At 36.7% G+C, this 15,566-nt stretch overlaps 1 protein-coding gene across 1 annotated transcript in view; it reads left to right on the forward strand.

Moving 5' to 3' along the window:
- The window catches only part of MSH3 (mutS homolog 3), a gene marked incomplete at its 5' end in the record, with an annotated part of 184,857 nt that overhangs the window by 104,489 nt on the left and 64,802 nt on the right, over positions 1-15,566 (forward strand). Inside the window, 3 exon segments of the mRNA XM_081231819.1 lie at positions 4,681-4,745; positions 7,360-7,476; positions 13,270-13,377. Of these exon segments, the coding sequence (XP_081087945.1) occupies positions 4,681-4,745; positions 7,360-7,476; positions 13,270-13,377 (290 nt within the window).

The following is a 15,566-nucleotide window of genomic DNA, read 5'->3' on the forward strand; positions in this document are numbered from 1 at the left end:
AAAAGATGTTTAGTAGAAAAGTGGTTACCTGGTATTACAGTGGGGAAAGCTGCCAGTTCTACCACTTACATGCTACATGACCATGGAAGAGTCACCTCTGTAGTGAGACTACTGTGAAGACCAATTGAGTTAAAATACATGAAAGTATTTTCTAATCGGAAAGCACTATGCACATATTATTCATATAATAATAATAATAATAGTAATATAGTTACCATTTGTCAAGCACATGTTAATGTTCAGAATGGTGCTAAGTGCTTTGCATATATTATTAATCCTTGTAACAACACAGAAAGGGATTATTCCAGTTTTGCAGGAAAGGAAACTGAGACTTGGCATAGTATAGTGAGATAAGTTACCCAAGTTAGAAGCTCATTTCCAGCCCAGGTCGGCCTCCAATCTTTATACCATGTCGTTATTTCACTCAACTCACAAATATTAATACAAAGGATTATCAACATCATAGATTTTATTTGATAAAATCCAGACATTGTAGAGCTCGTACTATTCAGACTTAAATAAAGCTTAAGGCATTGGAAGACAGCCATGGATTCATTTGGCAGTTTTAAAGTAAAAATGGGGAAAACTGATTAGGAATTCATAAGGGATAGTAGATTAGTTATTTTGTGTCAGTATAGCATTGAATTTAAGAAAAAGCGCAGCATGGAGATTAAGTAATTGGATTACAAAGGATTAACAAGGAAGGTAAATTATTATTTTTAACCTTTACTAAGTTAAGTTGATAAGTTTGAGGCAAGAAATTTCTTAGTTTTTAACAATAGGATGGATTCTTGTTGGGTTTTTTTTTTTTAACCTGTAGAATCTTAGTAGTACATCAATACAGAATCACTTTTATAACATTTTTTGGGAATTAGTGATTCTGTTCATTCAAACACCAAATGAATTCTAAATAGCATTGTTATAATCAAATTCTGTTTAAATATTTGTACTGAACTTATAAGCAAATTTAGAGATACTCAAAGGAATAAGAACAGACTCCATCAAATATGATTACCTCTGAGAAGTGAAGGAGGAAAGAAGGAAAACCCTTGTTTTATATATATGTGCTTCTTATTTTATACCCTTCGGTTCTGTCTGAAATTTTATTTCCATACATTTAACTTTGTAATATATTTTTAAAAACCTGTTATAGCAGCCCTATGTGGTACATGGATCTTGTTCATATTAGTAAAAATAGATAGACTGTCAAGTCAGTGTTACTTTTGGCACCATTCATTTTTTTCACCTTTGTTCCCAGTTTTTATGTACTCATTAGAATACTAAGCCTTATTGACTATGGTGAATTATTGTGTCTGACTCTGAAAGTATTAGTTTAGAAAATAGTGAAAGAAAGAAAATCCTGGAAAGAAAATAATGAAAACAGAAATTTACATAGCTTTACATAGTTAGTTCATTGCTTCTGTGGCAGCCTCTTTCATGTTTTATGTGTGGAGAGAATTGTCTCTTAACCTTGAATCAGATATGGAATAGGCATGGGGGGATATTTAGACTTGAGGCAGTATTGATTAGTATTTTTCTTAAGGAAAAGGAAAGAAATATTAGTGGAAAATCTTTAGAAAAAATTTTATTAATTCACAGCATGCAGCGTATCCAAATATCTGCTTAACATGTTTAAGACGTGGAAAGTAATCTCTGTTATATTTTACATCTAAATAAAAAATATTTGCAAATTCCTAAGACATAGTGGGAAAGACAGTGGAGAGGACAGGAATGGGTGAAGTGTGGCCTTGGAGAAAACAGAGAGCAGTTTCTGGAGTGTGATAAGAATTTCAGCAAACTTAACAATGCTGCCAGTCCAGTGATTCTACGGGCTGTAAATTGAGTAACAATATCTGACATTTAACCAGGACAGAACTGGATCCCAGCAGAAGAATATGAGGGATTGTTACAATGAATCTGGACAGACTTCTAGCATCAACACCTAAGAAACACAGTCATGAACTATAGAGTAAGGGAAGTTGCTATGAGAACTCTCTAAGATTTCTGAAATATATGTTAATTTCCAATTTTTGTTAGTTTCCTTTTCTTTAACAATAAAGTCTCTAAACAAAAGGCCTGTCTTCTCATTCTTAGAATGTTCATGAAATAGAAAATTTCCTATTCCATAGCTAGTGTAGAACAGAAAAAAACTTTCTAGTTGATGACAACTCTGAGGAGAAACACAGGCTGAAAAGAAGATGACACACAGGAGCAGCACCTGAGGAAGTGACCCCAGGGGTTTAACAAGCAGGAGGTCCACGTAGCTTTCCTGATTCTCACTCTGTTTTCCATCCTGTATTGGCTCTATAAATGGCTTGCTCGAGGAACTGTGGTCCTTAGAATAGACCCTGGATACTTACAGATTGAACAGTTATGGTCCAAACTATTCCCAAGGTGCTCCAAAGGGAGCAGTTTGCCACTGACCAGTGGCAGTTGGTAATGAGTATAAGGCATGGATCTGAATCCAGAGCTGCCATGCTGCAGAGTTATGGTGAATAACTTAAGTACACTATCCTAGCTGGCTGCCCAGAGACCTCACTGAGGCAGTTGTAGCTTCTTTTCAAAATTTCCACCATCCTTAGGCAGTAATTCCTATGGAGCTCTGTGTTACACATGTCCTTCCCAAATATTAGTGATCTAATGTGGTCCTGAATTTTGCTGTTTGCCTTTGACATAGCTCCTCCCACAATTATTTTTTAAAAAGACCAATATGTTTTCTCATAGAACATTTCAAAATAATATTTAAGCAGAATTTTTTAGCCTACTCTTAGAGTGATTTCTCATCAGTGATATTTATTTTGTGAATTTTTGTCCTTAGTTACTTTTTTTTTTAATATGGTAATCTGAAAGTTGTTGCAAAGTATTTGATTTATTTATTTATTTTGGCTGTGTTGGGTCTTCGTTTCTGTGCGAGGACTTTCTCTAGTTGTGGCAAGCGGGGGCCACTCTTCATCGTGGTGCGCGGGCCTCTCACTATCACGGCCTCTCTAGTTGCGGAGCACAGGCTCCAGATGCGCAGGCTCGGTAGTTGTGGCTCACGGGCCTATTTGCTCCACGGCATGTGGGATCCTCCCAGACCAGGGCTCGAACCCATGTCGCCTGCCTTAGCAGGCAGATTCTCAACCACTGCGCCACCAGGGAAGCCCCCTTAGTTACTTTTCTTTTAGCCAAAGGGGACTTTTAAAGACTCTTCACTCTTAACTCTTTAACTGGATATATCAGATTTGAAATTGTATTAATTCCCTCTATAAAAGAGGACAGCATTAGTTACAAAATCTTTGCTAAGGATGAAAATTCTTAAAATTAATCATTAATTCCTATTATAATTAATGTAAAAGCTACAATGTTTCTATTAATAGAAAAGTAAACTCAAAAGCCAGGCTGATACTTTTTTTTTTTTTTTTTTTTTGGCTGCGTCAGGCCTTAGTTGCAGCATGCAGGCTCTTTGTTGTGGTGCGTGGGTTTTTCTCTAGTTTTGGAGCGTGGGTTTTCTCTCTCTGGTTGTGGTATGCGGGCTCCAGAGTGCATGGGCTCTGTAGTTTGCAGCACGCGGGCTCTAGTTGAAGCACACGAGCTCAGTAGTTGTCGCACACGGGCTTAGTTGCCCAGCGGCATGTGGGGTCTTAGTTCCCTGACCAGGGATCGAACCTGCATCCCCTGCATTAGAAGTCAGACTCTCCACCACTGGACCACCAGGGAAGTCCCAGGCTGATACTATTAATAATATGCATATTATAAATACCTGAAATGTTGTAAAACATGTGACAAAGTTCCTGTAGCCATCTCAAAATTAGTGGCTGCCGCAGAGCTTCTGAGTCCCATCCCATACAAAATAAGTGTATTTTTTATTTGTTTATTTATTTAAATAAAACATTAAATATCATTGCAATAATACAGGAAATTGAACAGGAAGAAGAGATGCTATATAACTAGTGCTAAAAATGGAAGGTGTGATTGAAGTAGTGATTTCATTTACTTCCTGGATGATTTCAGAAAAGCTTGTAGAGTACAGTTGGATCTATAAAGATATGGTTCATATAAATGAAAACTTAAAGAAGACACTCGTGAAGAAATCCCTTAATTGCTGAGGAAGTTACGTGCTTTGTCTGAGGATACTTTTAGAGGACTTAGGTTTCTTGGATAAAAACTATTACGATGAATCCTCTTCTGTTTAGAATTAGGGACTGACCATATCTCAAACTGATATAACATCTAATAATCAAATATTTTAAAATTTTATGTACTTAGAAATTTAATCTTATTACTGAGTAATAGAATTCTTAAGATAAGTGGGTAGTAATAAATGAAAAAGGTCATTAAAGAAAAATCACCATTCGTAGTATGAACATAACAGTGTTACAAACATTAAAGCTCCAAGTTATATCCTTTATTACAACCTTTTTGCTGAATACAAATTGTACTTTATCCCAAGTATTGAAACCCTAATTAGTAATATTTGGTTGTACAGACATATATGCACTCTCCCAGTAACAATACTGGATTTATTTTGAATGTTTAGATTAATATTTGCTAGACTATTATAGCACAGTTCTTTTTTTGAATTACAATCATCACATTTATTTTCTGCTATTATAGAACAATTTTGAGGAAGATTTAAAAGATTTAAAAATATAATGGTTAATCATTTAAATATCTAACCTTTATTTGTATTTATTTTAGTTTATGATTGAGATAAAGAATTCTGCTGTATCTTGTATACCAACTGATTGGGTTAAGGTTGGAAGGTAAGTTTAAAAATACGTGTTTTTTCTTATTAACGGGAATTATGACATGTGTTTACCAGCATGCTTCTGGTATGTTAATAACCACATCCTTGACATTAAAAGCCAGTTTGGCCCTTCAGTTTATTTATGGAACTTTTAACTAGATAAATAATTATCTTAAACTCTTTTTATCATGGATTTTAAAACATTTTTTCCAAAGGGTATCTTATTTGTGTACACTTGTTTTCTTGTTTGTGAACTACTGTTTTATTCTTATTCCTCAGAGAACATTTTAAACACATGGAAAAAGAAAGTTGCAGAACCTTCAATTATAAGATTAATTTGGTTGCTTGAACTTCTTGATGAATGCTATACCTGACATTTCTTTTAAGAAGCTGACATTTCATTTTATGCCTCACTGAGCTTGCTTTCCATGGCACATAGTTATAATAGTTCTTTACATGTTCTTTTTTTTTTAAGTTATACCATGAATTGATGAAAATAATTAATCAGAAACAAAATTAGAGAACCACGTTGAGACCCTGCCTTTTCTCCTTGGTTAGGCATTAATCCCCAAGAGGGGACTCTTAAAGTGGTTTTAGAGAAGTGTATTTCCTCTTGTGAGTAGCATCGTTTGTGAAATATTTATTACTACTGTTAATATGTTTGCATGAACTTGAGATGAAAATACTATATTTGCCTAAGGTAGTAGGGGACTAGTTGCTGGTGATGGTATGAAGGAACTCTATGTTAAGAATGGAAGGAAATTTTAACATTATTTTGACGTGATGTGTGAATGATTATTAATTTTAATTATTATTTTAATTAAAAAAGAAAACTATTTATTTTCCATGGCCACTGTCAAAGGATCCTGAAGGCACAGTCATGGGTTTCTTTACCTCTAATACCATCCTTTTTTTTTTTTTTTCCTATGTTACCAGAAGCTATAATTGAATTTTGGGTATTATTGACTTTAGGGAATGTTTCCTCATTTTGCAGGCATTCTTTATCTTTTTTTGTCCTGTGCTACAGCTAATGAATGGTAATATGCTTTGTGAAGAGAAATTACTAGAAATTATGTTAGTGTATCTAGAACATTCACTAAAATGTCTCACTAAATGAGTTTTGTCAGAAGAGAACTGTGATAAATATGTTTGCATAGAAATCTAGATGACATACTTTAAAAGCAATAAGCAAGGCATAAATCAGTGCCAGCGTCTTTTGAACATTTCAATGATGTAAATTGAATGAATAAATAAGATGGTTTGGGGGAAGTTTCACTGTTATTTTTTATCTGTTGTTTAGCTGTCAGAACCTTGAATAGGTTAGAATATCAAGTCAGATTTCTAATGTGAAAGGCTCACTTATAATCCAATAACTTGCCAAATTAAAGGTAATTGTGACAGCATGTTACAGGAGTGAGGGTATAAACAAAGATCAGGATACACTGTCATCACCTGCCTATCACTCAGTCTTGACCTTTTCTTCTTAAAGTTCCCATCATAGTAATAGCATCAATAGCAGTAATAACCACCACCATGGAACTCCTAACATTGAGTACTAATGACATAGGTACTCTGCTAAGCACTATCTGATCCTCTCAACAGTACCTATAAGGTAGATATTATTATTATCCCTATTTGATAGATGAGGAAAGTTTTTAGTTTAGAGAAAGTCAGTTTTATTGGCCCAAAGTCACATAGCTAGCAAGTAAGTGACAGAGTTGAAGCCCTCGTCTGGATTCTCTGACTGGGGACCCATAGCATCCCCCATTGTGTTCTGCAGCTTCTTGAGGAAGAAGCAGAGATTATATGCAAGCCCAAAAGAGGAGTACATGATATTTCTTCCCATCCAGGGTCACTGTGAATCTATAGTTAGATCATGAAGAACTCTTCTTTGACTGCCTCCTGAATTAATACATTACTATTCTTTGTAATGCTTTTTTTTCACTGAAATACTTTAATCATACAAAAAAGTATAAAATATAAAAAATAGGGCTTCCCTGGTGGCGCAGTGGTTGAGAGTCCGCCTGCCGATGCAGGGGACACGGGTTCGTGCCCCGGTCCAGGAAGATCCCACATGCCGTGAAGCGGCTGGGCCCGTGAGCCATGGCTGCTGGGCCTGCACGTCCAGAGCCTGTGCTCCGCAACGGGAGAGGCCACAACAGTGAGAGGCCCGTGTACCGCAAATAAATAAATAAATAAATAAAATATAAGAAATAATACCACCCTCACCAGTATGTCCAACTCCCTGCTTTGTTAGGACTTCCTTTGTTATATTTGTATCTGATCTTTTTTTAATAAAGCAAGCATTTTCATTTAGTATAATTTAAAGAAAAAAGCTCTTATGAAACAGAAATTCTAAACTTTGACTTTGCCATATGGGTATAACTTGAAATGAATTTTAAAAGCTTCCTGAACAAAGTCCTGTGAACTTCAAGTATTTTATTTACAACAAAGATCTTTGGAGTCAGTAAAGTTCAGGATCATAATTGAAGAATGTTCTGTATTTACAGCTATTTACTTTCAACGTTCATCAGAGAATAATAAATAAGTACTTTAATTTTCTGAAGTGATGGCATTACTGATTTCTTAGTAACCTTGATTTCCTATTTATGTTTTTTCTTCTCTTCCAGCACAAAAGCTGTGAGCCGCTTTCACTCTCCTTTTATTGTAGAAAATTACAGACATCTGAATCAGCTCCGGGAGCAGCTAGTCCTTGACTGCAGTGCTGAATGGCTTGATTTTCTAGAGTGAGTTTACAATGAAAAATATAATCTGACTTTTTGCTATGAGAAATAGACCGGAAAATCTTTCCATCAGAAAGAAAAGTAGAGATTACTGCTTGTGACCTGCCATAAAATAGTTGAGTACATGTGTTCTCTGATTTTATTTTGAATCCATTGAAATGTAAGCTCATTTTAGTCTTTAGTAAGAAACCAAATATACTTTATTGTTACTGAACTAACATTTTGTTGCTAAGGATGTTTAGTAGCGTCACTTTGAAATTCTACCTTGGACTTTGTTGACTTTTCTTATATAAAGGCTTAACATTTTCAGAGTTGGACAAGTATGGGTCAGTTATTTTGTTTTTATTATCGCCATTTAATTTTTTTCTTATATTTTTACATCCTTTACCTTTTCCCCCAAACTTTTAATTTGAAAATTTGTAAATTTGAAAATTTGAAAATTTCCCCCACCTCCCTCCCCCTTGGCAACAAGTCTGTTCTCTATATCTGAGTCCCCCTCCCCCCATATTTAAAAAACTTTCACATGTTGCATTTGGTTATTATGTTTCTTTAGTGTATTTGAATCTAGAATAGGCCCCTACCTTTCTGGATTTTTATGAGATTTTTTTTTTCGAAGAGTCCTTGCCTTTGTCTCAAAGAATGTCTCATTCTGGATTTATTAATAGTCACATGCTCATATTTAATTTAATTTGCTGGTGTGCTGGTAAACGGTTAACAGCCAACTCTCTGGAAGAGTAGTAGTGTGTGTTTGATTTCTGTTGTGTCACTACTCCCACCTGGACTGATTGCAGTCTCCTGCTGGACTGAACTGGGAAGAGATGTGGACAGCTGAGTTTCAAGAGTCCATGGGAGCTGGCTCCAGACCACCACGCATCTAAACACTTTATATATGTTAGCTCATTATTCCTCACAAGAGCCCTATTAGTGAAATATTATTATCATCCCCAATTTACAAATGAATAAAGTGAGATGCAGAAATGAAAAATAAGTTGCTCACAACAAGGGTAAGGATTGGAGCCCAGAGGCAACCCAGGGTGTCTGGTGGTAGGGTGTGTGCCCCTTACCATCAGGCTGTAGAGCCCGCCCATGATGAGTCAATCCATGGGCATCAGTCTAAACAGAAATCTCTTAGTCTTTCTCTTTAAAAACTTGAACAGTATTCAGTGAAGTCTTCAGGGAGCTTTATTCCATTTAAATTAACCAATCTGACAAGTGAAAAAAAAGGAACAAAAAAGATAATATGTGAGTTTTTAAAAGGTAGTAAATTGGTACCATCTCTTCTTGCCCAGCAGAGTTTTGAATTATAGGATCAGAAAGAGATTTTGTTACCGACCAGGGTTTTTGGCCTCCTTAATCAATAGAAATTGATCAGAGGCCTGACAAGAAGTTCAGGCAAGGCTTTATTGGGGCCCCTGCTGCAGCAGGGGGGAATGAGAACAAGCAACAGGTTCCCTTGCTTGCTCAGGGAGGCCAGGCTGGTTCCTTATACGGGGTGAGGGTAGGGGTCTGTCCAGGGGTCAGGTTGGAGGGGTGGCTTAGGTGGCTTGCCCACCCCTTAGGTGATGTTGTGAGCTGGGGGCATGTGCAGCGCCCTGCTTTTGCTCCTGACTCCGTGCTTTTGCTTGGGGCTCTTCAAAAGTAACAGTTGGGTTTTTTGGTCTCTCTGTATCGTTTGTCCAGAATTTGCCCCACCTGGGCATGTGAGCAGTTATTTTTAGTCCCATATAGTTCCTTTGTATTTTGTTGCTCGAGGAGAGGTTTGTCCAGGTGTAAGCATTGCAGCACTGCAACAAAGGGTCCCAGGTCCCAGCCTATCTCAATTCCAGTGTACTTATCCGGAATCTTTTGAGGTTCTCTTGTCTCAGAGTCTTGAATTCAGGGATGGAAATTTGGTCTGAAATTCCTTTTTCCAATTTACTTTCAATTACCTATGTTAAGGGTTTTTAGGGCCCTTGAGTCTCTCAGTTTTCCTGACTTTTCCCTTAGTAATATCACTGGGAACATGAAAATTGGACTCACATTTCCCCTTTCAAACTTTGAGGGCCATGTCCTAGGGTCCCGGGATTTGGTGAGGTTGTTCCTCTTCACTCTCTGCATACCGTACATGATTTTATAGGTCTGGGTTATGTTCCCCCTGTCCCGATTCTAGAATAAAGAAAGTTCAGGTCTTCCAGGCTAAAGATTTTGGCGGCATCTGGATTCTTTCTTTTTGTCTCTTTATCTGTTATCAAACTCCTGTTTGTCTTTTTTCTCTTTGAAATGTCTCTTTGATTTGCCCCTCCCTCTCCTGTCCTCTTCTCACACCTCACCGTTCTCACTGTGTCAGCCCTCTGCTGGGCCATTCTACCCCATTAACTCAGGAAAATCCTGCTTCCATTGTACCACACCTTTGCTGTAGTTGGGTGTGAGCTAACATTAAATAAAACATCACAGAAGAATATGATACTCATGATATATTGCTAAGTGAAAAAAGGATGGAAAGTATCAAAATGTGATGCTAATTCTGTATGTGTAAATTCACTTACATGCACAGCATACAAATCTTTGTATTTTAAAAGATTAAATATATGTGCTATTATGATTAATATGCTTATTGGCCATTTGTATATCTTTGGAGAAGTGTGTGTGTGGGGGTGGGTGGGTGTGTATCATCTCAAATATTAAGTGATTTAATTCTGGATGTTGAGGTTACTGGAAATTTAATGTACTTTGCAGATACATGATATCAAAAGTTTCTATAATATACATATATTACTTTCAAAATGAGAAAAATTTGTTAAATTTTTTTATCTTAAAAAAGAGTATTGGCTGAAATTTAGCTACAGCATTTGCAACTAGAGCCCCAACTTGAGAACAGCATTGATTGTTATGGCATACTGTTTATTGAGGTGCCAGATGGTGTGAATATAATGTCATTTCAGAAATGATTAACCTCATTGAACGTGACACCAGAGGATTGAATACCAGCTATACAAAGTGTTTTTGTCTCTTACTGAGATACTAACAGTGGTCCATTAGTCACATTACTTTTTATCAAAATATCGTAAGAAATCAAGGCTGTAAGAAAGTCTGTGAATAGAACCCTCTCTCAAAAAACTGTTTCTTCTTTTGTGTTCTAGAAGATGGGCTGTGGATATTGAATAATCTCAATTGCAGATTCTTTAAAAATTGAATTATAATACCTCTCACACAGTCATTTGATTATTTTAGAAATTCATTTGCAAATAAAAAATAAAATAGTCTCCTTTTTTTATTAACTTCAGATATCATTGAGCAATATTTGATAGTAAACATCTGATGGTAAACTGTCATAACAGCTTTAGAACACAAGTGTCTTAATCTGCTTCCCATGGACCCAGCAATATCTTTTGACCAGAGATTAAATCACAGTGGTTAGGTGAAGTTGTTCGGTGGCTTAGTGATAAAGTTGCACGTTGTTATGACATAAACCCAGTCTATCAGATTGTTATCTGAACTGCCCATTTTTCAGCTTGTCAGTTTTCTAAGTATGAATGATCTCTTTGAAATTTGGCGAAGTGTAGCAAATAGACAAAGACCGAGAAGTCAAACAAGGCTTCTTAAGAATTATGAAGTTATGATGGTGATGTTATGATAGTTAAAATTTTTTTCACATTCCTTATTTATACAGTTGACATGAAAAAGAACATTGTCGTCCATATCAAAATAATTACCTTCTCTCTGCTGCCTTTTTTGTTGTTAAACTGAAATGGTACTAACTGAGAGTTATGTTACTCATTTCAATCCTGGAAGTTAGAAGATCATCAGGGACAGTTACCCTCAACCTAAGGCTGTTGGGTAGTGGCAAATTAGGGTTTTAGTAGCCTGGACAGGACTTGAGAACAATGGAGTGAGAGTAGGAAAAAATTGGCTGCTTTTTTTTTTTTTTTTTTAAGTGCCACAGGTGCTTTGACACTCAGATCCAGAGAGGCAAGAGCAGAAACATCAAATGTGGCTGCTCTCTGGCAAAAGAGAGAGTGCCAGGATAGGAAGACCAGATGGGTCAGTAATTAGAATTAGGAACAGAGTCAGCCACAGTCCAAGGGATAGATGAGTGGTCAGATCTAAAATTGAAGCCAGACCAGAAATGACAAGGCCTGATCACTGGGCAGCCACTCAGGGGTGTTACATCCGTGCAGCACGTGGCATCTTCAAAACTAAGAGTCTTTTTTTTTTTTTTTTTTTTTTTGCGGTATGCGGGCCTCTCACTGCTGTGGCCGCTCCCGTTGCGGAGCACAGGCTCCGGACGCGCAGGCCCAGCGGCCATGGCTCACCGGCCCAGCCGCTCCACGGCATGTGGGATCTTCCCGGACCGGGGCACGAACCCGCGTCCCCTGCATTGGCAGGCGGACTCTCAACCACTGCGCCACCAGGGAAGCCCAAGAGTCATTTTTAAGGTGACAACTTGGTGCTCCTGTCTGATGGCAGGGGCCAGTCTCCTTTGTGTTCGGGATTTTGCACAGACTTTTAATACTGTTAGTAGGATTCATGTTGTTTGTTTTGATTAACTTTAATTCAGGGAGAAATAGGTAAATTGTATTCATTATGCTCCGTCTACTCAAAGTAGTTTAAAATATACTGTAAGGTAAAAATATATTTTTCAGTTCACAAATTTTTCAATTCACAAAGTTAATGCAGAAATAAAACTGGATATTTAATGTGTTGTTTCTAGTATCTGAAAAAGTCATTTACATGGAATAGATTAGTCTAATATTAATAAAAAATCAGAAATTACAGATTCTAAAAAATCAATACAGTATTATAGTAATAACTAATCACACAGTAGCTTAATCTGGATGTCGTTTTCAAGCTAGGAAGCACTCTAAAAACCTTTGGATTTAAGAAGCAAACAGACTAAATCTCTAAGTTTCTGAAACCCACAGTACAATACAGAAATATTTTTTAAGAGAAGCATTCAGCCTAACAGTCATCACTTTTGGGGGGATCTTCTTTAAAAGGGTATAAGGGACTCCTGTGGCAAGAGATAATGGGATAATCTAAGCGAAAAAAAAAAAACAACAAAGAGAATGAAACCCCCTGGATACATTCCTATATTTTTTCTTGAATAAGTCTTTCAGTAAAGTCTTTTAAGCTTTTAGATCACCAGCTACTTAATTGGCCAAAGATTTGAGTCAGTGGCAGACCTTTCGAAAAACAAGTCTAAGATTTAATTTCTATATGAATTATTAATAAGACAACTGAAGGTTACTGAAAAAAAGTACCTTTCTTCTTGCTTGCCTTCAATGAAATTTATTACAGTGTCAACTCTATGGGCTAGATGTTAAATAAGTAAATCAGATGGATTTGGGCTCTACCATCGAGAAGTTTCCAGTCAGTGTAAAATAAAGATAATAAAACTGTTATTCCTAGTTTGGATGATGCTGTGAAGGAGAAGCACAAAGGGAGGCTGACCCATTTGGGTAGTTCATGACATTATTTAAGCTAAATGAAAATGATCACTACATTAGTGTTCATTAGGTCTGAGTTGAAGTGTCATGGTCAGATGAAATGTGCAATAAGGTATTAAGAGTAGACATCTTTTGTATAGAAACTATTTTAAATATGTATATTTCTTTCCAAGTGAAACAAAAAAGCCTCAGTAATCAAGTTATTAAACAGAAAAGTAATTCACTGTAATTTCCACCTTTCTTAACTGCTAGGTATGCCTGGTTATTTTGTTTATGCTCATCTTAGCTAACAAAGTGATTACTTATTGTGCAGCTTTTACAGGTCTAAGAAATCAATTTGCTCACCTTTTTGTTGTTGTTGTTTCTGTAGGAATTTCAGTGAACATTATCACTCCTTGTGTAAAGCAGTACATCACCTAGCAACTGTTGACTGCATTTTCTCCCTGGCCAAGGTCGCTAAGCAAGGAGATTACTGCAGGTAATGTGTTTTTTTTTATTTCTCCCCTTTTCCAGTGCTTTAGAACAGATAGAATTATTCAATTAATTTTAGTGTTTTTATTGTAAGGTATTAAAATTACTCAAATATGTTGAACTCTTGGTAAAGCTGAATGTCATACACATATAGCTTGATTTAAAATTAAGAAATTCCTTTCTTGCTGTAGCATTGAGTGCAATGAAAGCAGATATTCACTATAACTAGAGGGGAATGTTACATATTTCAATTTTTAGGTTTATGTGGGTGACATTTTCATAAAGGAGCAATCCTTTCATTTGTTGGCGTTCACTGGAACACTTTATGATATGTTTAACTTTATAATTATAAAAGTCTCATTTAAATATCATCTAAGTCAGATATGGGGGAGAGTTAAGGTGTGATTCATTTTGAGGCAAATTGCACTCAGTTGCTCTTCCTTGAGTCCAAATCTTAAGCTTCAGCTAAATCTTTGACTCAGTGCTCTACCCTCTAGGCCCACTGGGGCACAAGGGTCCTGCTTTCCCGACCCACTGGGGTGGCAGTCCTGTTCCCATAGATTTGCTTGGCAAAGGTTGGGCCCCTAGGGCTCCAGGCCACCCAGCTCCTACAGTGGCTCTGTGCCTGGGCCCTGCCCATGAGGTAGGTCTCTTTGGTGGCCCCACTTCTGCTGGTGCTCTTTGCCTGAGCTCACTCTGGCAGCTGCCCCAGACCGGAATTTTGCACTGGTGGCTCTCTGTGACTCCTGTGGGCGTTGCCCTATCGGGGGCTCTCTGGGGTCTCTTTTATAAGAGTACTAGCCCATTCTTGAGGGTTCTGCCCTTATGCCCTAATCACCTCTTAGGGGCATAGTTTTGAATACCAGCCTGGTTTTTGACAACTGACCTTAAACAAGTTTTGTAACCTGTCTGATCCTCAGTTTCTGCATTGACAAAATAATACCTGCCTCTTAGAAATGTTGTACAAATTAAATGTGATAAAGACATTATGAAACTTCTAAGCAGGACCAGGTAGATGATAAACACTTAATAAACAGCAATTGTTACTCACAGATGTTTATTCAAAAATCAGAAAGAATTAAGTATTATATAACTTTTTTGTCTTTAAAAAATATCTGAGCTTAAGGGTTTTTAGTATGTTTCATACCTATAATAATTTATTTTTTTAAAATCATTTTTCGTTTTCTGTCAGTTTGCAATCTTGTCTGTCTCTTTGAATATGGTAAGCATAGTTATCTTAAAGTCTGTGTCTGATGATTCGAATATCTGTAGTCCTTGTGGGCCTGTTTCTATTGTCTGTTGTTTCTGTTCATTTTCATTCATGTATCTCCTTGAATGCCTGGTTATTTTGATTATCTTCTAGGCATTGTATTTGCAAAATCATTTGTAGAAATAATTTGATGTTTTCTTCTGAAAGAGTCACATCTCAATACACAAACGTTCTGGCATCACTTAGTCCTTATCAGGGCTTGAGGTGATTCAGAGATTCAAAGGCTCAAAGATTCAAAGGTTCAAAGATTCAGAATCTGCATTTCTCACTTCATATGCACTCTTATGCCTGATGCGCAGCCTTTTGGTGTCTCAGTCCAGATTAAAGCTGTCCATAGTGCTCAGTGTCAGCCGTTCCCTCAGTAATTGGCAAACAGTCTCCCTGACCCTCTGTTCTACCCCAGATCCTTCCCTGGTAATTCCTTGCTGTCCTGTTAGTTGTCAGGAGCCTTCAAGTAGCTGTTTTCTATACTTTATCCAACCTCTTACTTGTCCTCAGTAGGATTGTTCCAAACCACCTCTTCTATCAGGAAGACAATTTCAGGAAATGTTGCATGCTAAAATACTATTCAAATTGGATACTATATATTTTATATTAAGAAAAATCCACCTGCAAAATTTAAATGAAAAATCACACCATAACCTTTAAGTAATATACTCAGTCTCTTTTTTTAGCAGCCATAAAATTGAGTGTAAATAGCCATGAAATAGGAAACATTTATCTAAAATACCTTTTAAACTAGTACTTAAGTATCTGAAGTTTATACTTTTTTTTCCTTAGATTTCCAACTTGTTTAAAGATTTCAGTGCATCTGAGTTATTGCAGTTAAAATTGATTGTTTGGCTTCATAATTACAGTCTCTTCTTTCTAAATGCTATTAGGACACTTTATTCACTAGAGTCTAAATCTTTATGCAGAAGTTCTTA

This window comes from Mesoplodon bidens (assembly GCF_964165515.1).
Source record: "Mesoplodon bidens genome assembly, chromosome: 4".
Lineage (NCBI taxonomy): Eukaryota > Metazoa > Chordata > Mammalia > Artiodactyla > Ziphiidae > Mesoplodon > Mesoplodon bidens.